Here is a 25,366-nt window from a genome sequence, read left to right on the forward strand (position 1 = left end):
TTCAATGTATAAGGACTTATACTCCAGATCAGCAATACAAACAGTCAGCACAGAGATACTATTCAAATGTTACCAGACAGAAGGGTTGCTCCACAGTGGGATTCGAGAGTCGGGAAACCCTAGAGCCATGGAGAGCATCAATTGCTGTCCAACTCCATCTACTAAGTTCTTGTATTTCTATTCTCTTCCATATCAAATGGTCCCTCTATGAACTCTCAGTGTTCTGCTCCCCTCTCCCAAACTCTTTCTCTCTTCACTGTTTTCTTTTTCTTCTCTAAAATCTGCCTTTACACAGTGAAACCGTGTGAAAACAGGATGTGATTATCATAGGGGAAAGTAACTGACCAGACGTGTTTTGACATCTGTCGTCCCCTAGATCGCAGAGGGTTGGGTTTCATGTTGTTCCATCTTGCAGGATGTCAACAGGAGACAAAAGGGCAGCAAGCAGGAACTCAACAGTGGCCTAGAAACAACTTCTGGAAGCCTACTGTAATTTTACAGAGACAAATGACAATGTATGTGAATGAGTTATGATGTGTTTGAGTAACTTATTGGGAGTTTCTGAGGGAGAAGAGGAATCGCTGTTTGCAGCCAACACAGGAAGTTGTCTGATCATGTTAAAGTCTATGGCACTGTGATACTGAATAGACTGGTACAGATTGAGATCACAAACGGTACCAGTGGCTGCCACAGACTCCAAGGAACTCCGTGGAACAGTTCATTTACAGCCTTCGGAGAGCTAACAGTGTCTCTTGGGATTGTGCATTTGGGTTCTGAAGTGGTGCAAGGCGTTTCTTCGCTTATGGGCAACGCTGCCCTGCCCTGTTCGCATTAGACACTTCCTTAGCCAAAGGTTCCCACCGCTTAAGTTTTTGGTCTCCTTGAAGTCTAGAGGGCTGGGTGTGTGGAGGGCTGGTACCCAGTTATGGACAGTTATGTCACCTTTGTTAATATTAACCTACATTTAGCTTCACACACCATGAAATAGAGGCCTGTTCAAACACACCTGATTCAACTCACAAAACTCCAGCCCCAGAGACCATTACAGGACACTTCTGATGTAGAACTCTCCTAGAAGCTTAAGAAGAAACAATAGGCATCTCTGAGCATGGCCATATAAAGGGAGGGAGCCCCCTCTTAGTCACCTATAAGGCCATGGTTTATGGCTTTGCATTACTGGGCCCCTCTTCAGACAGACTTTAGGCCAAACCCGGTCACAGCTGCCCTCCTCCCTTCATCTGCACGGCTAGCTCTGAGCCGTCCGTCTCAGCGGCAGGGGGTACTGTACCAGACCAGACAAAAGAGGAGGCGGCCATCACTCTGAGGTCTGTCTGCCATGAAAAGACTTTTTACTGTGGGCGGAGGGGGGGGGAGAAGTCACTGTCTCCCGTAGCAACTTCCCTGATTGTCTGTGGCCCGCCATGGCAGCCATTCATGTGCTGTCCCGTTCATGAAGGATGCCCGTCGGCATGGAGATGTGAAAGACACCAACTGTCCCACAATGGAGGAATGCAGACTCTTTCTCAGCCATTCTGTCTGACTTTACCTGTGTTTCGTATGTCTCCCACCAACTCTCACAAATCTCTTGTAAACTCTCTTTACGTTTACAATCTGAGAAAACAAGTCTCTTTCCCTCCATCGCTCCTCCTTCGTCTTCTGGCCCAGCAGTGTAAGTATGGTGGAGTGATACGAGTGTCTGGTTGATGGAGCACTCACAGGGGGCCATGATTGGGTCATGCCGCCCAGTAGAGGCGGGGCAGGGAGCGAAAGATGTGGGGCGGTGCTGCAGGGACAGAACCCAGACACCCCATACAGTGAGCTACAGTAAAGGAGGATGGACCCATCCGTCTTCATTTGAAGGAGGCGTGGGAGACGAGGAAAAGGGAAGGGTGGGAGGGGGTCTTGTGCTGCTCTTCTTGTCAAGAGGGCCCCAGAGAGCTGCAAAGCATTTTGGGTTCTGCACTAATGCTGTGGGACTTAAGGAAAGTGAAGGCTGGAGATAGAAGATAAGCTTTTGAAAAAAAAAAAAGAGGGAGAAAAAAAACAAGCAAAGAGGCAAAGCAGGGATGTTTCAGAGTGACCTCTGAAATGTGAAAATCCTTTTTCAGACATATTCCCTTTTCTGGCGGTTCTTGAGTCAATACTGGATGAGGGAATGAACTTCTTTTGATAAAGCATTGAAGCACTGTAAACGTAAACACCCATTCCTGCAACTGCTCACTCACTTGTACTCGCATAAGAAAAAGCAATGGGTGTGGCTACCATGGAGCTTTTTGTCCACATATCTGTTTGTATGAGAAGGCATCAGAGGTTACAGTGTGCTTGTAGCCGAAGGCATTTTCTAGAAGTAGTTTGGCAAAATGAAAACACACAGACACACACAAAAACCCCACCATGAAACTACTTACAAGATCTAGCTCCCTGTGCAGACTGTAGGGAGGGGGTGTTGAGTGAAAACAGAAGCAAAAAACAGAAAGAGAGAGAGAGAGAGAGAGAGAGAGAGAGAGAGAGAGAGAGAGAGATGCACCAAAAAGTATACACTACACAAAGATCCGATAGCAATTCAGCATAAGAGAACTTCTTAAATGCAGGAGTTAATAAAGTACTATGAATTATATGGTAACTGTTATGCAGTTGTGAATATGAGAATGTAAATGTTATTAAATGTTTAGAAGAGGACAGGAGAAGAAGAATGCAAAAAGAAATCTGATAATGAACAGGCAAGAGAAGTGGAGGAATGAGATGGTTTCACTGCAGCAGTATGTAGAGTAACAGTACACCGCCGAATTGAACCAACAGTGGAGTCGAGAGCCAGAAAGTAAGGGAGGGAAGGAGAGAGGGAGGGAAGGAGAAGAAGAGGAGAGAGGGGGATATAGATGGAGGGAGGGAAATCAATAAAGAAGGCCAGAGAGCTGGAGGGAGCTCTAAATGGATTAGACTAAGGGAATGTGTTCGATAGGTTATGGCTTTGCATGAGGTAGTCACTGCAGGCCGCGCAGAATACTAATCAGCTCTCCAGCCCGGTTCAGAGCAGCCAGAGCCCAGCACAGGCCTTACTGCCTGCTCAGCACAAACATAAATCAGCATCTTCCCCAAATGACCTTCAGCTCACTCAGCAGCACTCACTCCATTCCGCAACGGAGCAGGAACAGCAGAGTGATCGAAAAGTGAATTTTCTATGCACTATAGATTTTGTTTCAGCATTTAAAATGAGAAAATTGAGCAAAGGAACAATGACTAAATTATTGACCAAAATGAGTGCGCTGTAAGTAAACTCAGCAAATGACTTTGGTTTCCTTTTCTTGTTGTTCTTGAAATCCTGGCAAGGGCACGGGTCTCTATCGCCGGCTAAACACAAGTAATGGTGTATTGTGTTACTATAGCATTTTTGTTCTCATGCTCAGACATGCACTAGAAGAGACTCAGGTCCATGTAATAGCCCTTTCCTAATGGCAGTGCAGTCTAGCAAATACATATAGAGCAAGGCAAAAAATTAGTGTTTTTTGCTCAATCAAGCTTCTTGATCAGAGGAAACTCGGCAGAAAGGCACTTACAAAACACCCGCAGGCTGCTGAGATTATTGTGTGGATTGAAGTTGTGGCAGCAAACCCTTTTCGTACTCCTCCAACCCCCCCCCCCCTCCCCCCTTTATGCTTAATGTGGCGGTACAGTGTACTAAAACATCAAATGGGTGCTATTGCCTTTCCACAACTGAAACCAAGTCGTGCGTTGTTGTTCCTTTTGAAAGCAAAGCACCCACAAATACTCGATTTAGTGCAAGGAGAGAGAGTTAGAGCGGGTGAGAGAGTGGGAGAGTGAAAGAGAGTAAAAGGAAAAAGATCTGAAATAGAGATACAGAGGAAAAGCCTTTAGAGTGAATAGAGAGAGAGAGAGAGAGAGAGAGAGAGAGAGAGAGAGAGAGAGAGAGAGAGAGCATCTGTACTGGTTTCTGGAGCAAGTCAGTAGCTGCAGGCCTGCAAATGGATCAGCCACAAACTCACTTTCTCCAAGGAACAGTCACCACAGCCACAAGGCCTCACTGGAAACAATTAACCAACAAACAAATAAAAGGCTAAACAAAAACAAATGCCACTGAGCGGTGGTGGCCTTTACGCTTCTGTACTCATAACGGTTTTTGCTGTCGTTGTTCCAAACTGTGTCTGTTGCTGTGGGTCTGAGATGAAGAGTCTGTTTGTGTGTGGGTCTGGACAGCTGTCCCTTTGATCTATAATCTGGGTATGGTTTACAGGTTGTTAGAATGATTTAGGACAACCCCAAGAAAACAGTGCATGTGCATGAATGGATGAATGGATGGATGGATGGAAGAGAATGGAATAGAACACACTAAATACTTATTTTGTACATTTACATTATTATTTAAGGCATATGGCAGACAATTGTATCCAGAGCTCTATTATTGGTTGCAGAATTTTATGTTCTGCTAAACCTTGTGTTATAATGCAGAGAGAGAGAGAGAGAGAGAGAGAGAGAGAGAGAGAGAGAGAGAGAGAATCACAGACTGTACTTAGTCACTGGCAGGGGGCTGGTGACCTCTAGGTCAGTGTGGCTAGTACTGGCTCTGCCTCAAAGTCAGCCAGCTGGAAAACTGGAAGCAAACAACCAACCATCCAGTGCAGCTCTCTCTCTCTCTCTCTCTCTCACACACACACACACACACACACACACACTGACAGACAAAAGAGGAGGTGGCCACCACTCCACTGACCTGGATGTCCAAAGGTTAAGGGAGGTGTGGGTGGTTCAGGTGCAGCCCCAAACCCTCTACACACACACACACACACACACACACACACAAACACAGAGAGAGTGACTCCTCTCAACCCCCTGGTCTGCTCCCACATGCCACAGGCCACCTCTGTGTTTTCACAGATCCGTTGTGCTCAATTAAACTTCACAGGACACCCGCCGCATCTTTTAGCTGAGGTCCTGACACAGGGGTCAAAAGCTAAGTCTCACGCTCGTAAAGCAGACCTCTTTAACGTGCTAGAACAAATGAGAAATAATCCATCCACCACCAGAGCAGTGCAAAACCATAAAATGTGCTTCAAAGACAGATGTAGACAGTGTGAATAGAGAACAACATTTCAAACAACAGGATCTATCAGGTCTACATTTCTACAACAAAAGACCATCAGAAAACGGATACAAATGAACATAGGACTCTAGGAAGGTCTGAATTATGACAGACACTTCATTAAAAATTATTATCCTAAGATTTATTCTGAAATATTTGCATCATCACACATTTACCTGATTTACGGCATGCATCTGAACATCTGTTCGTACTGCAGCTTTTTTACTACTATGTACTTTATCTTCAACTAAGAACGGCTGTGGGAACAAATCTGAAAAACAAAGTACTGGAACGTTATTATTTTTCTGTGACTCACTGTATGAGAATAATAAGCAATTATAAAAACTCCACAAAGCACTCAAGACCATGATAATCTGTGTGAATATTTTCTCAAAAAGCTGTGATCGTTTACTAAGCTTTATAAGTTACATTTAAATATTCTCCAATGTATAACTGAAAACCAAGAACACCTGAAAACATTTTTGTTTTGTGCTCCGTTTTGCAATATAATTACAAAATGCCATTCCAAAAACCAAAAGTAAAATGGTACTTCATTTCCTTCTTCACAATCTGTGTGTAGAGTTATGAAACAAAAGCGGTCAAATCATTTCACACGTCCTGACATGACTTGTAGTGTCAGTAGGAAACCCGCTGGTACAAATTTTTGAAAGATGAGCACATTCTTTAATAACAACATGCAGCATGGGTACACGCTGAAAAGCTATCTGAAATACGCAGATATATTCTCTGAAAGATTGGCTCAGATTTGATGCTTATTGCAAGGTCTCGGTAACAATGGACCCAGACCAATGTCACAAATCTCACCAAACAGACTGCATCTAAATCTATGTTAAAGCTGGGCTTTCGCAAAGCCACTGTGAAAAATTAGGAAAGGCTATGAATTGATTTAAACTGTTTTGGGAGAGATAAGCACTGACCATGATAACGTCATAAACATTTTGTGAACGAAGGGGAATGAAAATACAAACACACACACACACACTCATACTACTACATACTACTACTACTGGGTGCAAAGGCTGGCATCATGGAGATGGTGGGCTTGGAGAAGCTTGGAGGCAGGGCATGGCACAATGCCCAATGGCTAAGCTCACCACCCCCTTTTCTCCTGTTCTCCCTACCCCCACAGTGATGGCTATTCAACTGGCCATTCACCATGGTACTGTGGCAGGGGCCAGACAGTTCACTCTGGCTCTGCCTACAAACATAACGCCATGTGCCCAATGCCCACTTCCGGAACAGGTGCTTAGGATAACGTAAATGTTAACAATGTTCTCCTTATAAAGTATAGAAATGCAATACCAGTCATTTTATGCAACCCATTAAGCTGCTTGCCATTTTGCGATCGCTTTCGGCACCAAATCATGTTTTCAAACAAGAGAATGAAAACCAACAGCCCTTCACAGCTGCAGTATTAAATAGCTAAAATCTGCCAAGCTATGTATTTTCATTCTGTGAGCACATCAATTTTTGACATTCACATCGATAATTCCTGTCATTTTGTGCGTTTAACATGATCTGTGTAAAACGACCAATCATGGCGCTGCCATTACATCGCTATCAAAAACTTTCCGCCATGCCCACTGCATTGCAGATGCCAACTAACGAATCAAAGGCATGCAAGCAGACAAAGAGGGTTTGATGCCAACCACCATCCTCCCGTTACTGGCACTCTCCCTACCACTCTCCTGGCACAACGCAAACAAAATGGCCGCCCAGGGAGTGCTGGTACAATGTGAGGGCATTGTATGAGGAGATGGGCACGAGGTCCAGGGGCAAAGCATGCTGCTGCCCCACATTAAGCTCCTAACAGAGAACCCACCAGACTTATTTACTCACCAATGTTAGTGTAGCTGTTAGTAATATGGTGCCTTTTTCAGACACAACACGCAGTATCAGTCACTATACCTGTGCAGTGAGCTGATGTGCCAAGGACCATTTCTCCTTTCGTTTTAACCGTAGATTTATAAAGCACCATATCTCACTATGTTAGTTTTGGAAAACATGTTTCATGGTTTCAAACACCATCAAATAATTCACTCATCTGTGTGACACACTAATAATATTAAATAAGGTATGAAAATATATTCCTTTTGAAATATTACAGAAAATCTGTTTTAAACCTAACATTAATGCATTCATATAATTGTTCGTCCTGCACAGATCAAATGAGTATAAGAGACAGTGTGACTGCCAACGGGAGAATGCACGACACCCTACAAAGACACAAAAGAGAGTGTGATGCCAACCCTGGTGCCAGTGGCAACCATTATTGTCCTTCCACCATGCCTTCTGCTTAGCCTGGCACTCCACTCTTACAAAATGGAGGCGCCAATCCTGGTGATAACCCACCGCTTCGTTTAGACATTTAAGCACACACACACATAACAATACACACACACACACACACACACATGCAAGCTACACAGCAAAATATAAGCACTGTATGTATTTGTATGTAAAATGTTACTGGAAAATTTTGCTGCCAAAAAAGAATATTTAAACAATGGAATTACATAAAAAATCACACAGATTAATTAATTAAAAATGGTAGAATACTACACAGGTGACCAGCATATTCAGTAAAAATTAAATAAATAAATAAATAACTGGAACACAAGAACAAAACACATAACTTTGGAAAGGTTTCTGTCAATAGTGAGTGTTTTATAAGGGCCATGGGAAAGGGACGAAGACCCCTTAAATATTAGATTTACAGTTTTAATATTTCATTTTGACAGTTCCTTGTTCTACTCAAAGTATATTTACACAGCAGTTATATATCTTACGTCTAACATTTTATCTCAGATATTTCTGTATACATTTTGGGAATACCAAAATAATTCAATGAGGATTTTATCAGAATAAGTTTTACGCAACAGATTATTTCGCAAATGTAAAATCTCAAATTTACTTTTCAGATTTTATTACGTTACTCTAAATGTAAACTTCCTCATTTTAAAAAATGCATTTGAAATAAAAATATATTTCCAAAAAAAGCACTTGTAAAATGAATGGAAATTCAGGGGTGTTTTGAAACAAAGTTTTCTGTTAATAATAGAATAAATCAGGCCTGGTGGAGAAACTGATGCTTTGGTGTATATTGAAAAACTTTCATGTAAATTAAAAATGCTGATTTTATATATATATATAACTTTATTGTCTCTTTGAATGTATTGTAATGTACTGAAAACCTGTGCTGTATTGTGATAGGATATAAACTAGTGGTTTCGGAAGGAGTTAACAAACATGAGTCACTCAGGCCACTGTTGTCTGACTCAGGCCCTTTCTACTGGGAAAGCAAGTGGCCTCAAACAGTGACACTTCCCTCCCTCCTGCCCTCTCATCCATCTGCTGCCATTCTGTGGGCTTACCTTGGTCTTGGACGTAGTAGGCCAGGAAGAGGTCCAGCTCTTTAACAGAGACTGTGATGTGGTGGGGCTGGACGCAGAGCGCTTGGTTGGTACAGTGCGGTGACTTGACGAGTCGCTCGCCGTCCGTGCTCTCCAGCGGGATGCCTTTGAACAGGATGACCATCACCAGGTCCAGCCGCCACACCTTATCCGCCTGCCGCAGGCAGTCGATACGCCGGATCTTGCCCTTCTGGTCAGGGTTGGACAGCACACAGCACGGGTGCTTTTTGCCCGTCACGCTGAGCACAAAGTCCTCGCGGTACTCCTGCCGGATGTCCTTGCGCAGCTTGGCCAGGAGGCGTGACGCCCACTTCTGCTTGATCTCGGGCTTTTCGCTCAGCAGCTCGTCCTTCACTGCTCGCTCCTCATCCTTGGACATCCGCTTCTCATGCTTCTTAAAGTACTTGCGCTTCCGTGCCTGCAGGTTGAACCAGGTGTAGGCGATGGAGCGCACATGAGGGAGAAGTGCCTCGATGAAGGGATGAAACTCATCCTGGGAGGACAGAGAAAAAAGAGAGAGGAAAAAGGGAGAAAAGAGAGAGAGGGTGAGAGGGGGAAAAGGGGGGAAAACAAGTGAACAGGAGCAGAAGTGACCTTTTTGGCAAAGGTTCCCTACTCAATTAGCCAAGAGGCTACGCAGCCAAAAAAAACAAAACAGACATTAAGGAGAAAAGAAAAAAAATCATACAGCTTGGAAAACAAAACAAACAAAACAGACTATTTATAAGGCAAACAAAAGGAGGGGAAAGTCGCTGCTCAATTGCAGTTAAACCCACCAAAACTACTAAACCTGCTAATACAATTATTCATAGTAAACAAATGCAAATATGCTAATAAAGTCTTTGGCATTTTAAATCTCATAGAAGTTTTTTTTCTAATGAACAATAGAATTTTAAAACATTTTTATAAACAATAAAATAATAAAATAGCTCAAACAGTATTGGAAAAGGATTCATCTACCATTTCCAGCACTAGCCTGTATGGATCTGCAGGTGTTGCAGGCACACAGAATGAGGATGCCACTGTTTACCGTGTCTGCTCACGCTATACCAACACGCTGCAGACAGTTAAAGAAGCTTCTTTCTTGCTCGCTTGCTCTCTCTCTCTCTCTCTATTGCCTGTTCTCTGTCTCTCGTCCCCCACTCTGTCCGAGCATGCTCGAAGCCCAAGCCCCTGTATGCTGGCAGACCAGAGCATGCGCCCTTTACACTTTCCAGCTTTCTTATCAAACAGCTCTGCATTCCTGCAGTGCCCGACCTCACAACACAAACCCAGAAAACCCTTTCGGAATAAACAAAGCCTGTCAAGAAAAAGCCATCACAGAAGTTATTAGCTATAGATGCCTTTGTGTTTAAGAAACCACAATCTACTGACAAACATATACGTGAGATTTAAGACCTGGAAAAAGGGAACGGGGGAAAGTGAGGAAGAAAAAAAAGGACAAAGTATTAAGTCTCAAGTGGATCTACTTTGCAGTCGGGACATTTTGGGGTTCCAATGGGGGGGGGGGGTCGCTTAATTTGTAAGTACAAATGCATGGCAGTTACTCCAAGCCCCCTCTCAAAATCAAAACAAGGTGGACAATGAAAATGGCACTCTGGAACAACCCTATTCCTTCTGCCTCGAAGCTCAGGGAGTAACAGTGGCATTAAAAGTGCCTACTGCCAGGCAAGCAGTAACTGAAGAGAGGTCAATTCCACAACAGTGTAGGGGTCTTCTAGGTCATCTTAACCAGCAAAGGCCTGTATTCGTCTTTCTGCACTACAGCACATTCAGATGCATTACACAGCAAACGTTGTAAAATCTGTTGCCAATTTTACACAGACTCAAGCAACATTTCATCAGTGCTTCAGAGAACTGTTAAAAACTACAAATTATATCACTAAGTGAAAAAAAAAAACTTTTAAAATGTCTCAACAATGTGAAAGAATCAAACTCACATCATTTTATTTACATAACTGACGCTTTTCCATTTAAAACTATTTTCAGACTCTATTTAAAATGCATGTTTACCTGAAGCATATTGAATTAATTAGTAAAACCAAATGAGAACCTTTAAAAAGTGGAACTGGTTGAAAACTATGTACACACGTTGACTCTAACGATATTTAGAATCTCAGCTCTGAGAATCTGAAGCAGTTTTCCTAGAGAGAAAGTCTGACGCTGCATTCTGTATTTTACCAAAAAGCTGAAGGAGAGTAGAGGAGAATGAGCCGTGGAAGAGTTAAACCACATATAGTTTCTCATGCAGGAGAGTGCTCTTTGGGAAACCGCCGCCAGTACTGCACTCCCTATCTCTCCTTGTGTGATAGACTCACACTCCGAGCCCACGTTCCACCACTAGTTACACACACAACTCAGCAATAAAAGTGCACAACTATTATGCATATATTCTATACAGCATAAGTAGTCACATTGTAGTTTTCTGTATTTCTCCGAACTTGTGGAATGTTGTGTACTCTGCTGTGCAGTTATAAGTATTGTAAATTGTTTTTGTATTGTATCTTTTTACTATTATAAAAAGGCATTTGTTTGTTGTCTATAACACATAAATGCATAAAATTGATTGACATTAAATGTAATTAATTGATTAGGAACAATTGTGTATTTGTGTAGGCCTTCGTTCTTATACAAATTATTTTGCCATAGTCCACAAATTATTTACTTATTTGAAAATTATTTGTATTTAAAATTTTTAAAAACATAGAAAAGGTCAGTTTCAACTATGTGATTACTCCAAAACAAAAATGTTGGGGGAAAAAATATCAATAATAAATAGGCTTACATGGCATAAATGTATTCTTATAATTCAAATTTCATGAACGTCGTCTCACTAAATAAATATCAAAAAAATACAGAGCAAAGGACTTTTACTTCAACATACTTCACCTAAATAGCTTTATTGCCAACTATGTGTCACGTGAAATGTTTAAATGGAACTCTCGTTATATTTATTAATATTTATAAAGATCCCTGTGGATGTCTTCTGACTTTTAACTTTAGTTGCTAAGCACTCTCCTGGTGACCTCACAAAGAGCAAGCACCACGGAGATTTGTGTTTCATACCACAAGAACCCAAGTACGTGATAATTACACAGAGTTTCTGAAAAGTATTCAAAGCTAGCGTTTAACTCACTGTAAAGTAATTTAAAGTCAGCAAAGGCCGCTGTGTGTGAGCTGTGTGTGAAGTGCAGAGCCTGTGCGCCGGTGCACACGGCTCTAAAGTCTGAGTCGTGCTTTGTGCTCGCCATATCTCAGTCAATCACTCCACGATGCCAAGTCAAATATAAACAGTAAAATTGTGTCAGCCAAAGCGGGCGGACTCTGGCCAACCGCTGAATCAACCTTATCACTGTTTTCATCTTAATTCACTCGGAGAGAGTGGCTCCCCGCTCAAACTCCACCAAATTTCTGTCAGAATCGAAAATAATATATAAGGCGGGAAACATATCTACATCTTTAGGCTATAGTTGTAGCGTCTGATCCACATCGAGCTAACGGCCATTTTCTAGAAATATCGATAAACAAATTCAGCTAAAACCTTTCGCGCGTCTTTTCACAACTAAACTTTAAGTGTATTTCGATTTCGAAAGTGTAACCAACACTTGTTCCACGTGAAATACATTACATCAGCTCAGTTCTTGCCAAAAATGTAAATGAATATCAAGAATTGTGTTTATGCAATATTTTTCACTCATGTGGAACAAGTGTACACATTCGAGTCAAGTCAAGTCAACGCATCACTTTTCAAATGTCTGAGTTGATGGAATTTAGTGTTTCGCGTTAACACGTGAAACAGGGCCGAATGACACTGTTTGCAAGTTTTAGATTTTGAGATTTTGGACATTTTAGAAACGATGAAGCTCTATAGCCTTCCTGCTGTGTTAGTGACAGCGCGCGCAGGAGACAGACGCTCACACGCACATTCTCAACCTCTCTCTCTCTCTCTCTCTCTCTCACTCACTCTGTCTCTCTCTCCGGCTTAAATGGCTCTTCAAAGGTTCTTCAGTAAAGACAGTAGGTTAATATACAACCTTTAACATTCAAAGCACTGTCTAAATGCATAAATGATACTTCAGCTGGTTAAAATGGTCTACTCTGTGTTGTGGTCCTAAAAAGAACCACTTTTTTTTTCATTTGAAATATTGTAACGTTTGACTAACAATGTTTCAATGTTGTCACGAGTCTAAATATATTTTAGTCAGTTCTATATAGAACATTTTCAGTATTTGGTTAAATGGAGTCATTTTGATAAGAGCGGTGAACAGCACGCGCAATACGCCTCACCTTGCGTACTCCAATCGCAATGGAAGGTATGTCTTACACCTTCGATGACTTGCAATGCACCGCTTTAGTGCCCGAGGTACGTTACACTGTGTAAAGTACAGGCTCGCTTGAAAGGTTGCGATGGAAAATTATTTGTTGCAATAAGAAAAAGAACTTGGGTGTACGCGCGCCTGCGCAACCACCTGCATCGCGTTACGCACAAATAAAGAGGATTCAATGGTCATTTAAAAAAAAAAAGCAAATTGTAAAAGTTATACCTGGGTCAGACAAATCGGCGAATACATCATGCCCGTTGCCCGCCAATGCAGATCAATGAGATCGGTCAGTAAAGTCCAGATATTACCGGTTCATTCTCCGGAGCTCGTGCTGCTGCCGCTGCTGCAACCGTGCACGGCTGAGTGGAAGTTTGTCTTCATTAACAAAAGAGCGCGAGCGCCGAGTCCACACAGTCCAGCTGGAGCATTTAAAGCGAGGCTGAAGAGCACGAGGGAGACTTTAAAGAGAGGGCGCGTGCATCCGAACAAGCTGAACTGAAGCACGACTGGAGCGAACGGTGGGAAAGGGAAAAAAAAAGAAGGGGGGAAATACACGGGAAGAAAGAAAAGCCGCTACCGGCCTCTGTAAGAGGAATCTGCAAGAATGTCACAAGCACGGTTGGAAAACTAGAAGGCGCCAAATTTGCTTTTCAAACTTGATATAATATCATACGGCAACACCCTCCGGTCGGGCCCATCCTAACAAATCAGTCTCTGGGTTTTTTTTTTTTTCTTTAATTACATAGTCATACTCCTCCTCTTCCAGCAAACCCCACTCTGCGTCCACAGCCCACCTTCTGCTCTCCCTCTCCCAAACCACACTTTACACAGGACTCTTACCTCTCTCATCGCGGTTTTTACGAGGAAGATGACTCGTACAAAAAAGGTTTTACCGCACACACGTCAAGTATAACCTTTGATCAGTGCGCGATTAAGGCACGTCAGGGTTTCAAACGCGTAAATACCACAATGAGCTTTAGAACGACGTCTACGCAAACTCCACACTATATAACGAGGGAAAACGTTTGATAACGATCTCCGCTGACACGCGGAATGCTTATTGTGCAACATTTCAACACAAGACTACGGGTTGTCTTTGTTTTTTTTAGGTTTGAACTTCAAAATGTTTCTCAATCACAAGCATGTGCTTTCAATACTCGGCTCGTGTTTTCGACACCAGCCAATGTTGAACACATCTACAATAAAAACCATCACAGTTCATAAACGGTAGGATTTATGATTTCTCCACTCGGTCACTTCTCAGAGAGTACGGCTTTGGTATGTGACGCAAAAAAACAGCTTTCTACATCTCACAGGAACACCCCACTTTCACGCGAAAGAATGCCACGTTAATCAGCCTGCTAATTGTAATTAACCTTTATGAACAATATGCTCTGCGTATAATACGGTGTACTGCTGGTTTCGTCATAGAATAGTTTTTTGGTGGGTGAGCTTCTATAGTCAGCTGTAACTACTCAAATAATCCTCATCCATTTCATGAGCCCATTTCGTGGCTAAAACTGTCACAGTGACGGAAACAACAAAATGACCAGCGCTGTTGTTTGTATCTAAGTCTTTTTTGACCACTAGCGTATCCCTACGATTCGACTTTGGCGCCTTTTCATGAGGAAAAAAAAATATGTTGGACGGTTGTGTTTATCCCAGAGGAGTGTGCGCTCCCCGGAGGGGAAAGAGCTGAAGAACCGGTTCCGTTTTGCGAGTTTAATAAAAGATTCACTGAACGTCATGTGCCAAAGTCGACACCGCAGCCCCTTTAACGTGTCCCCCGTCCTCAGGAGCTACAGACTTTGGGGAAATGTTTGTAGCCTGGCGTTAGCCTCGGTGCAGTATTAGCCCGTGGTTTCTCTCAAGGTCAAACACGCTGAAAAGTGTGTGAATTTGGTCACTTACTTAAGAGAGTAAGTGACCGTTGCAGTTCTATGGACACCGGGATACTTTAATGAGTGTAAAATACAGATATTTGAACCTGCAGCGAGTAGCTCACAGCGTAACGCTCTGCATAAGTGTGGGCTAGCTGTTTCAATGCGTGGAAAACATCTACCCCGTGTACACAAACCATGCAGACGAAAACTATTAGCGTGAACGTTACAGCAAAACTCCGCCACTTTGGCTGAAAACACAACAAGCGTCTCACTCTCAAGCTTTTTCTATAACGAGCCAGAAAGTGTGGAAGAGGGGGACGAGCTAGAGCTCAAAAGGCAGGACAGAAGCCAAGAGCTCAGCTCTTAAGAGCAAACTCTGCCACCGACTTCTGACACGACGATATGACCCACATAGAAGAGCTGCCAACACACAACATAAACAGTCCGACATCTACACTCCACTGTCTGTCTCGCTCTCTCCCTCTCTCTCTCTCTGTCACACACACACACACACACCGGCACTTCTCCAAACCCCGCTCAGTTCAGCTGAGGGACTTCGGGCTACTGTGGAGTCCGGGAGAAGTGGACGACAACGTTTCATTCGCGCAGCAGCTCCAGAAGAACAGAAACATGTTCACAGAAAAACCAACAGTAAGACAATTACACTCCGTGTTCACGTACCATTGCACTGTATTGCATGGATTTAAACGGGGACTCCTGGAGGCCGTGTGAAACTCAAGCCGGTGCCTTCACATGTCTCAAGATCAAAAAAGAAGGAAAAATGTGCTTTTTAATCTTTTTTTTTTCTTTTCACGCTGCAGTGCTCTCCCAAAAAAAATGAACACCGGAAGAGGAATCTTGGCAGACGGGCGGCGAAATCAAGTCAGCGAGCACCTCTGATTTTCTTTTTTTTTTTTTATCTTCCTTCCTCTGCGAGTCAGATTCTGGCCGCTTTCAGTGGTGCGCTTGAACGCAGTCCAGCAGGCTCTCTCTCTCTCTCTCTCGCTCTCTCTCTCTCTCTCGCTCTCTCTCTCTCTCTCTCTGGCTCACGCAGCTGCAGTCAAACGGAGCTGCGCGCTCTGGAATTCTGGACTCTGATTGGTTACGGCGCCGGTCGGAGCTCCGCGCCGCTCACTTCCGTTCCACGGCCAGCGACTCTATTTGCATATGAAAAAAAAAGCGAGGAATCGAACAGAGCTGGTCCACACACACACACACACACACAGAGTACTTATTTTTTATACAAATATGCATAATACAATACGTATATTATAATCGTTATTATATTTATATTATATATTACCAAACACTAAAATATTAATCGAATATTCCTATTAAAAACTAACAATAAAATTATGGTCTGTTGTTATTGTAAATAATATTATTAAAGTGTAATAACGCTGTTATAAATATTGATTATATTCAAATGTATGTTATATTTAATATTACAATTATAAAATATGAACAATATACCAATGATAACCGTTGTAGCGTATACTAATATTAATACATAATTATTAATAATAAGGAAATTACAATGAAGCTTATTTTGTGTGGTAGTAATACTGTTCTAATGCTGTGGTTTCTGTGAACACACTGCTGGCAGAGACACTGTATGTGTTTGAGAGCACAATGATGGCATGGGTCCAGACCACGACAACCACCATCTCACAGCCAGACTTTTCTACTGCAGCAGAGCCATTAAACACGCCTGTCCATTGTGAAAATATACATCAGAACACAATTAACATGTGTAGTAGCAGCGATATAAAATCTGGATTAGTTATAGACTGTGGATTTAGTTTTCTTTATTTTCTTCAAATTATGTGCTTCAGTAAAATTCTTCCTACAACAAGCTTATTAAAATTACTCAGCCACCACATTTGTGAACCCGTTAAAGGGAGAAGTACAAGCCAGCTGAAAATCTGCACCATGCTCCTGAGACAATGAAGATGAAAGCCTCCAGTGAAGCCTTACATAGTTCAGTGAACTGTTTTATACATCAGTCTGGTGCGTTTTAATTCGGCGACTGGTTATTAGATTCTGATCAATGGAGAACACAGCTGTAAGGATGTGTTCACAGCGTGACATCAACATATTCAGTCCAAATTTGAAAAGATTATAAGCAGGTTTATACTGTTAATTCTACATCGTTTGAAGTATTATATACGTATAACCTCCCTGACTGTAATATCGGCAGAATAGGCCCCAAACCCCTGTGTGTGTGTGTGTGTGGGCTGTATATTTCCCAAAATAAAATTTGATTTGCTTAATCAAGTGCCTTTTTTTTAGTCCATGTGAACTGGCTAATGCCTACAATTCCATAAATGACAGTCAAAAGACAGTGACTAACAGTAGCATATTTTTGTAACTGGTCATTTGAGAACTTGTACTTTTTCCCCCTCATGATGAAATCTGAAAAATGACAGTAAATCTTCCAGAGTAAGTGGGAACAGGCCAAAAAAATAAGTGTAAACAACCCAAAATATCAGACAGCTATACAAGTCTGGTTGTGCTTTTAATATTTGCTGTCTATGCTGGTTATGTAATCTGACCTCAGATCTGTGTATTGGGTCAATGGGGCAATAGTTTTGAAAACAAACCACATATGAGGCTATGTGGGCTCAAATGAGTGGTACACAATAACTTTCTTTCTCCACACTCACCAAACTATTTACTTACCTCCATCACTCCCAGAGAGAAAGAAGGCCTTTAATAAAAAGGTGAATTTTCAGACACCAGCTCAGTTTAGGCTGTGTCCCAAAACCACTCCTCAACATGTTATTTAACAGTTTTTGACACAGACTTGGGTTTCCCCTACACTTCAGACGTAGTGTGTTTGTTTGCTCGTTTGTTGGTGTTGTGTCAAAAAATAAATAATAAATAAATCTCTACATGTCATCCTCATGTACTGGAAAAGGTGTTACTAAAACTTGCTTGACTCAAATGTACACTGGTCCCATATGAAAAAAATGAAAACATAACAGCACAATTGCAGTCGTGTTGTGCTACAGGCTTTTTGAGAAATGTGGAGGCAGTGCACACGTTAGAAACAATGTAATTCGTTGTTTGACTTTTTAAGTCCAGATTTTCGTTCATTTTCTCCAGTAGAGGAAAAAAATAGGATTTTGGTGAATTTCGTGCTACGTTATGACAGTCCTAAAACCTCACACGTCAAGGGGGGGAAGCCATTATTGATATCCTGAATGATGTTCCGTTTCTCCGCGTTATTCAAGTGTAAATGACCGCAGTCCTGTCCAGAAAAGGCTTGGCCAGAGAACGTGGATCATTAGAGGAGGGCAGAAAAACACTGCGCTTCCTCAACGCAAACTTGACGAGCTCGACGACGAGTGTGGGAGAAGATATTTAGCGAAAAGTGGTAAACTTTACGGGAACTGTTTGCTTTTTCGTGAATAAAGGAATGACGGCAGGAGGACGTGTTACTTTCTGGTGATTTTTCTCTTCGCTCGGGTTTGGAGGAGCTGCCAGGTCTGTGGACTCGCTGTTAAAGTTCTGAGGGCTACGACGAACTCCTTTGCTCCACACGGAGGAATTTTCTTTAGTTTCGGTTGAAGAAATATAAGTCGAATGTTATTTTTTTTTTAAACTTCTGCACCAGACCTGACGAATCGAGCTCCGCGCTTTTTTGAAATCCACAGCGCTTCGCTTCGAAATGTTCCACACGACTCGGATTAATCAAATTCAGCCGCTGCAGGAAATCCTCTGCTGCCATTCATTTCAGTGTAACGTTTAAGACATTAAAATGGCAGTGTAGTCTGTTCTTTCCAGAACTTTACTGGTATCGGTCTGTCCTAGTAGAATCAAATCTGTCGGTACCGTGGAGTTAACTTTCACTTTTTCTTTAGTTTAAATCTTGACTGTGAAGATCTTAAATTGCGAGACTTATTATATGATTTATTTTTTTATAGTATTCTATATATATTCATAGATTATACATCTACATTCATGGATAATCGAATGCAAATGATGTGGCGCCCTCAGTCTGTTGGTTGATTTTCCAAATGGAGAGGAAATAAGGCTCTGTAGAAAATAAAATCCTATCAGTTTTAATTTAATATCACTGCTTATTGCTGAATTTAACATTGTAAGAAAATAAATAAATAAAATGGATATTTTACATAAGCTGAGGCACATTATTTCTTTATATAAAATTCATTTTAAATATAAATAAAATAAAAGTCTCTGTAGTAATATAAATATACATTATTTGCTTTGATGACAAGAAAGTGTTCAATAAAAATGGCGAAAGACATATTTTAATAATTATTATTTTTACCTATAAAGGATGTGGTAACTAATTTTTACTTAGAAAATCAAGGAAAATATCAGTTGAACACAGGTCCCAACATTTTGGTAGATCTAAAAATATCTGCAGATAAATGGCAAGACTGTGAATGGGTTTTTGCTAATTAGATGACATGCATAAAAATGTTTAGGGTTTAAAAGCATGGAACTGTCATTTGCATTTCAAGAACTCCAAGTAGTTTATATTCCCTGTGGACTTAACCTCTGAACCGCCACATGGTAAAGTCAGTTCACTGGAGGTCAGCTAGCCAGTGTAGGTTTAGCCATGAGAGTGTGGGTAATTTTTGTTTTACTTCAAATTTATCAAGTAATAATTTCTATCTATATAATAATCACATAATGAAATGTGTTTTTATTTTTTATAAATAAAATGTTTAAATGTGTAACTGTCATTATATAGATACAGGTGAAGAACATGTGCTGAAAAAGAGGAAAATCCTCATGATTATGACCAGATTTTGGCCTGCCCTCATTTAATAATATTTTATTATTTTTTAAAATTATTATCTTATTCATACCTTAATTTTAAGACATCTAATTTATACCTTAATATGAAAAATTATATTTGTGACTAGTATTGGTTTGGTTATTCATAAACGTATGTCACAGTAATGCCATTTTGGTTAGATTCATGACTTAGATATAAGTACTTACAGGAATGGTGCTATATTTATAACCCAATAAAGAAAGAAAGAAATTATTTAACTGTCTTTACTGTACCTTTTTTTGTGAAGTGTCATAGTACATTGTAGAGTTTATCGTCAGAAAATGTCTAAAATAGTCAGAATTAGTCGCTTTTTGAACAATTTATTTCAACTGTAGTATTTTTATCACATTTCCTAGGTTTGGTTCTGTGGTCTAAAATGTGTTTGAGCAATTTCTTTAAACAATACACAGTTCTGTAGCTCTCTGTTTTGGATGAGAAGAGGTGGAGGCTGGTGGAGGTCTAACGGAGGTATCTTAAATACAAAGAGCTATAGACATCGTTACATTCAGAATTGTGGAGCAATGTGCACGAGTCTTGAATGGAGTCTGTGCATTAAGAGGTTCAGGCTGTTGGACGCTGACGATTAATAATAAAATATAAGAATATGAGTAATTTCCATATAGTGTTTTTAAGCACTATAAATTTAGTTAGGAAATTTAGCTGAAGGTGGAAATTCCCATGTTTACATGTGTGTTTTTGTGATGGCAAGAATTAAGAAATAATTATAATAATATTAAAATTATATATATAAAGATTCTAAAACTTGCCTAGGGCCTTTAGGGTAGAAATTATATTTTCCCCAGAAATTATCATCGGTTGTTGAATATTTTAATCTCATTTCCCACACTGATGACCCTGATGACTCACTTGGTCTAAATGTATTTTTCTTGAAGCAGGATTTTGGATGAGAAAAGGTGGAGGCTCATGGGTGTGGGGAGTTTTATAGTGATTTCTTGAGAGCAAGCTTCATCTACTTAAAGTTGGATTTCTGCAGCGATAGTCAGTGTACCCAGGTGAAAATTATGCCCTACAGTTAAATTCAATCTGTTTTTCCTCGTTAACATGTCTGTGATACGTTTATACATTAGATGTTTATACATTATCCACGTAACAGGAAGTCAATTCTGTGGCCAAAAAATAAAATAAAATCTTCTTTGAAACAGGCAGCTTCAGATAGACAAGGTCTCTTACGACATAAACATAAAACAAATCCTATAAACTTCCAGGACAGGGCATTCAAGCTGTAGGCGAATAGCAGATGATTAAGTGGAGATAGAGACTGAGACAAAATGTTTTTATAAGTCTGTACAATGATGGCAAAGGTGTAGGCTTCTTATATAAAACAACTTCTGAGACTTTGAGGGATTCATTTTTCTGCAAATAACTTCTGTCATTCTGATGAACAGAAATACATTTTTCAGTGTTATTTTTTAAATCATCTACTATGATTATATTAACTATGTCTATATTTATTTACTTCGTGGCTTACTTCAGGGTTCAGGGCCCCTGCGAGGTCACTTTATTCAAAATGGGTCCACAGGGAAAACTGATAACTCTACTCTTGTGTTATTCAATTACTTTACAAATTACTTGACAGATAAATCAGATAATATCCTCTCGGTCATTAGCCGTGTTTGTAACTGGCTTCCAATAATAACAATGACTCCGTGTTAAAATAATCCTGAATTAGAAATGAAGAGTATAATAATAAAGAGGTTAAAAACGCTTGGTATTTTTTTCCCAAAGAAGCCCACTATGTATTTGAGGGTCCGCGTGAGGTAAGCACGCTTTCGTTAGGTAAATGTCTGTGTTACTGCTGTAACACGTTCTAAATACTGTTCTAAATTCAAGCTTTAAAACATGAAGAAACACCGAGGCAGGAGTAAAAGCAGTCATTTCCCCCTTTCTTCTCGCCTGCTCGGTGGCGCGCCGTGATCGTATAGTGGTTAGTACTCTGCGTTGTGGCCGCAGCAACCCCGGTTCGAATCCGGGTCACGGCATGTGAAAGGTCAAACTTTTTCATTAGGTGGTAATCCATTTTATAGATACAAGTGCATATTAACAGTATGTTTTTAACTATATATAAAAGGCAAGAGGCTTTTAAAATAGTCATGAGATGTACGCGTGAGGGTAGTTCCTTTGTATTAATCTGCTCGTACAATTTCTCAAAAGCAGTTATGAAGTGTCGTTTATTTTTAAAATAGGATTACACAGCATTATTTCCTGTGTGTTCGGTTCATTAATAGCGTCCACGAACGAGTCGCTGTTACTTTGCCCTCGTGTAAGTGGTCTTCTGGCATTATTGAAAGAGAGTTTCAGTGTATAGAAAAGCTGCTGTAGTGTCTTGTAGAGTCCACAAGGATGCGCTCGGCATTGTGCATCAATGTGAAGCGTCTGCTCGGTGGCGCGCCGTGATCGTATAGTGGATAGTACTCTGCGTTGTGGCCGCAGCAACCCCGGTTCGAATCCGGGTCACGGCATAACTTAATGAGAGCGGATAGGCTTTTGTGACGTCAAAACTAACCATTTACAACGGTGTGTAATTTAAATTCTTAACGATGTACCCCGTTTTATACAAGTTTACAATATTATTAATAAAATACTGAAACCCACGTCTGTCCTCACGTTATAAAAAGTCATACGTATCCACTACAGTTCGCAAGACTTGCATTTCATTACTGATTTTAACCTGCATCTCAGCGGCCCTTTTATTTCCCACTTAGAGCACGACATTAATTTAAAAATAATGACCTGGACCAAAACGGTGCCAAACGACGAGACATTTGGAATTTAGACACACAATGATCTACACAATGCACTGTAATGACGTAGGGCCACTGAGACGTAGGGCATCACAGTAATGTGGCTCTGCAGGAAATCATCTCAGATACACCCTTCGCTTTCTTCTCTGTCCTTAAATGATCCGTAAATACATACATTTGACAGGGAGATACACGCCACTAAACGGTATTAGTTTTGAACCAGTAGTCTTCATAACCAGCTCGTTATTTTGTGCTGTCTAGGAACTCAGAAACGTTCCAGAGTGAAACACTAGAGGGCGACAGAACACCTACAAATAAAGAAAACACTTATTATTGAAAAACTTCTTTAAAAGTGGATATTTGGGCATGCTGGTGTTTAATTAATAAAGAAGCTTGTATGATCAAACTTAACCAATGAGTTAATACATACTAAAAGCTATGGAAGCTATATTAAGCTAAATTGACTTTGTGCGTGCTCTGATAACATTAGCACCTAGGAGGATTCCAATGTGCTGTTTACAAGGTTTCATAAATTAACCTCCAACAAAATATGTGGATAACATTTATTAATCAATTAAATAATGAATAGAACTATTACCCAATATTCCCCTTGTCTGTGTGGGTTTATTCTGGGTACTCCAGTTGGTACCCACAGTGCAAAACAAAACAAAACAAAAAAACACGTTGCTAAGTGAACTCACTAAGTGAGTGTGTGAATGATGCCTGATGCCCTGGGATAGACTGGTATCCCATCCAGGGCATGTTCCCAACACATGCCCAATGATTCCAGGTATATCCCACACCCATGGCTCAAATACTATAAACAATGTTCACTAAACAAAACCAATATTCAGAGGTCTTAAGGAGACAGAGGAGTTCACATGGTTTGCACCTGAGATTGAATCTCACACAGTTTGTGATCAATGTTTTTTGCAGTGTGTTCACAACAATAGTTTCCTTTGTCAGAAATGAAAGCCATGTTCGTCAATACAGATCAAAATTTCAGGTTGTAATGTAAAATAAATGATTTGCCATTATGATAATCTAAATGCTAACTGAAAAAAGATCAAGCGTGTGTGTGTGTGTGTGTGTTTGTGTTCTCACATACAGTGGGAAATCTTTTGCACCTGCTGGAAAGCACGAAAGATGCCTCTTGTTCCTAGAATTCTCTAACTAGGCAGTCAAGTGCAAGAGCAACAAAGAGCTGTATACAAATAAACAAGGAGAAAGCACAGAGTAAACAAGGAACTCTGCCAAAACCTCTGCACCTCATTCACTCACACACATACACACACACAGACATACACACACACACACACACACAAAGCACAAAGAAAGAGACAGCAGGCCTTCACAGAGAGGCAAAGACAGAACTGCTGTGTACTCGCCTTCTTTCTGAATGTATGTCTGTTACATGCCTCACTTCAATGGGCTTTGACTGGCATGACAGCATGCACCTATGTCACATGAAATGAACATTTCTGTAGCCCTTTGTCTCGGTCTGCTCACAGAACATTTCTTTCCATTCTACTGTGTGTCTTCATTAAGCAACATCACAGAAACCCAACAGCTGTTCAGTTTTTGTATTTGAAGCGTGAAAGTGAACATTAGCACTGCTCTGATCACTGCACTCCGTACTGTCACCATCACATGTAAACTTCATTAAGTCCATAACCAGATGCTGTTTACATCGTGTGGACACTGCATCATGAATGAACCATATATATATATATATAATATCATTTACGTTATCGTCCAGAGATAAAAGGTTTCCTTACAGCAAGAGAACCTCCCCTTAAAGACCTCAGACGCTGAAGAGTATACTGCTGCTTTCAATTGGCCTCAGTTTTAATTAAAAAAATAGGGGGAAACCCTTCAACTTAGATTTGTCTTACTGATCAGAAAGTTTGGATGCAGTAGGAAAGAGAAGGAGGAGTTTTGAGGCCAATTGATTCGAATATAATATGCATATATACCCCATGTATTATTTATTTGTATCTAACATCTCTGCCACATGGCTTTTAGCCGATAAGCCGCCTAATAACTCTCAGCTGGTTTGCACTTGAATGTGACCACCAGACATTTATATAATTCATACAGGGTAGTGTACTGACATTAGGACTCTGATCATGAAGAGCAGTGCTTGTCAAAGCATTGTCATATTAGAACATGCATGCACGGGAACATGCAGAAATTGGGATCAATTTTGATTACCACAGGAAATTTGATCCATTTCTTCAGCTTAGGTTCAGAATTTCTCTATAGGCTTTAGGCTGACAGCAGGGCGATGTGTGCCTTCAGTGGCCTAGTGTACATTCGCTGAACTGAGAACTGCTTGGTGGCTCAATGGTATTTAAGGTATTTGCTTAGACTCATCAATTGGCTGATATCACTTTTACTCTCTGGAGGTTCAGATCCAGGGGCCAGGCTGTTAATTAAACTTCACAGAATGAGAATGCAGTTCATATTCCATTGCTTAATGTTTTGTTGTTGTTTTTTTTTTACATTGCATGGATTCGACTTTATTGGTCCTTTACATGGTTAATATTAATGTTATGAAAATGTACTAACGCAAAACAAACTAGAAACAATTGCACACTGTTTCTAGGCTTCACATTAACTCAGAGCCCTTATCCAATTCAGGGTCACGGTGGGTCCAGAGCCTACCTGGAATCATTGGGCGCAAGGCGGGAATACACCCTGGAGGGGGCGCCAGTCCTTCACAGGGCAACACACACACACTCACACATTCACTCACACACTCACACCTACGGACATTTTTGAGTCGCCAATCCACCTACCAACGTGTGTTTTTGGATTGTGGGAAGAAACCGGAGCACCCGGAGGAAACCCACGCAGACACAGGGAGAACACACCACACTCCTCACAGACAGTCACCCGGAGTAAACCCACGCAGACACAGGGAGAACACATCACACTCCTCACAGACAGTCACCCGGAGGAAACCCACGCAGACACAGAGAGAACACACCAAACTCCTCACAAACAGTCACCCGGAGGAAACCCACGCAGACACAGGGAGAACACACCACACTC

General features: G+C 41.0%; 1 protein-coding gene and 2 non-coding genes across 5 annotated transcripts in view; 2 read left to right on the forward strand and 1 right to left on the reverse strand.

Annotated features, from left to right (window-relative positions):
• The window catches only part of LOC136706913 (nuclear factor 1 B-type-like), an 89,106-nt gene extending 73,257 nt beyond the window's left edge, over positions 1-15,849 (reverse strand). For 2 of the 3 annotated variants that reach the window (XM_066680660.1, XM_066680658.1), the window contains exons 1-2: positions 15,416-15,849; positions 8,491-9,022 (exon numbers count right to left, since the gene is read on the reverse strand). In XM_066680660.1, the coding sequence (XP_066536757.1) occupies positions 8,491-9,022; positions 15,416-15,433 (550 nt within the window). In that variant the 5' untranslated portion in view covers positions 15,434-15,849. Of the gene's footprint in view, positions 1-8,490; positions 9,023-13,691; positions 13,705-15,415 lie in introns of those variants that run through there. The other variant, XM_066680659.1, reaches the window with a different exon arrangement.
• A 5,626-nt stretch (positions 15,850-21,475) lies between these two features.
• On the forward strand, positions 21,476-21,547 carry trnah-gug (transfer RNA histidin (anticodon GUG)). The gene has a single exon. It is a non-coding gene; the product is annotated as a tRNA-His (tRNA).
• Positions 21,548-21,955: 408 nt separating this feature from the next.
• On the forward strand, positions 21,956-22,027 carry trnah-gug (transfer RNA histidin (anticodon GUG)). The gene has a single exon. It is a non-coding gene; the product is annotated as a tRNA-His (tRNA).
• The last annotated feature ends 3,339 nt before the right edge of the window (positions 22,028-25,366 follow it).

Source organism: Hoplias malabaricus, chromosome 9 (assembly GCF_029633855.1).
Source record: "Hoplias malabaricus isolate fHopMal1 chromosome 9, fHopMal1.hap1, whole genome shotgun sequence".
In the NCBI taxonomy this organism is placed as follows: domain Eukaryota; kingdom Metazoa; phylum Chordata; class Actinopteri; order Characiformes; family Erythrinidae; genus Hoplias; species Hoplias malabaricus.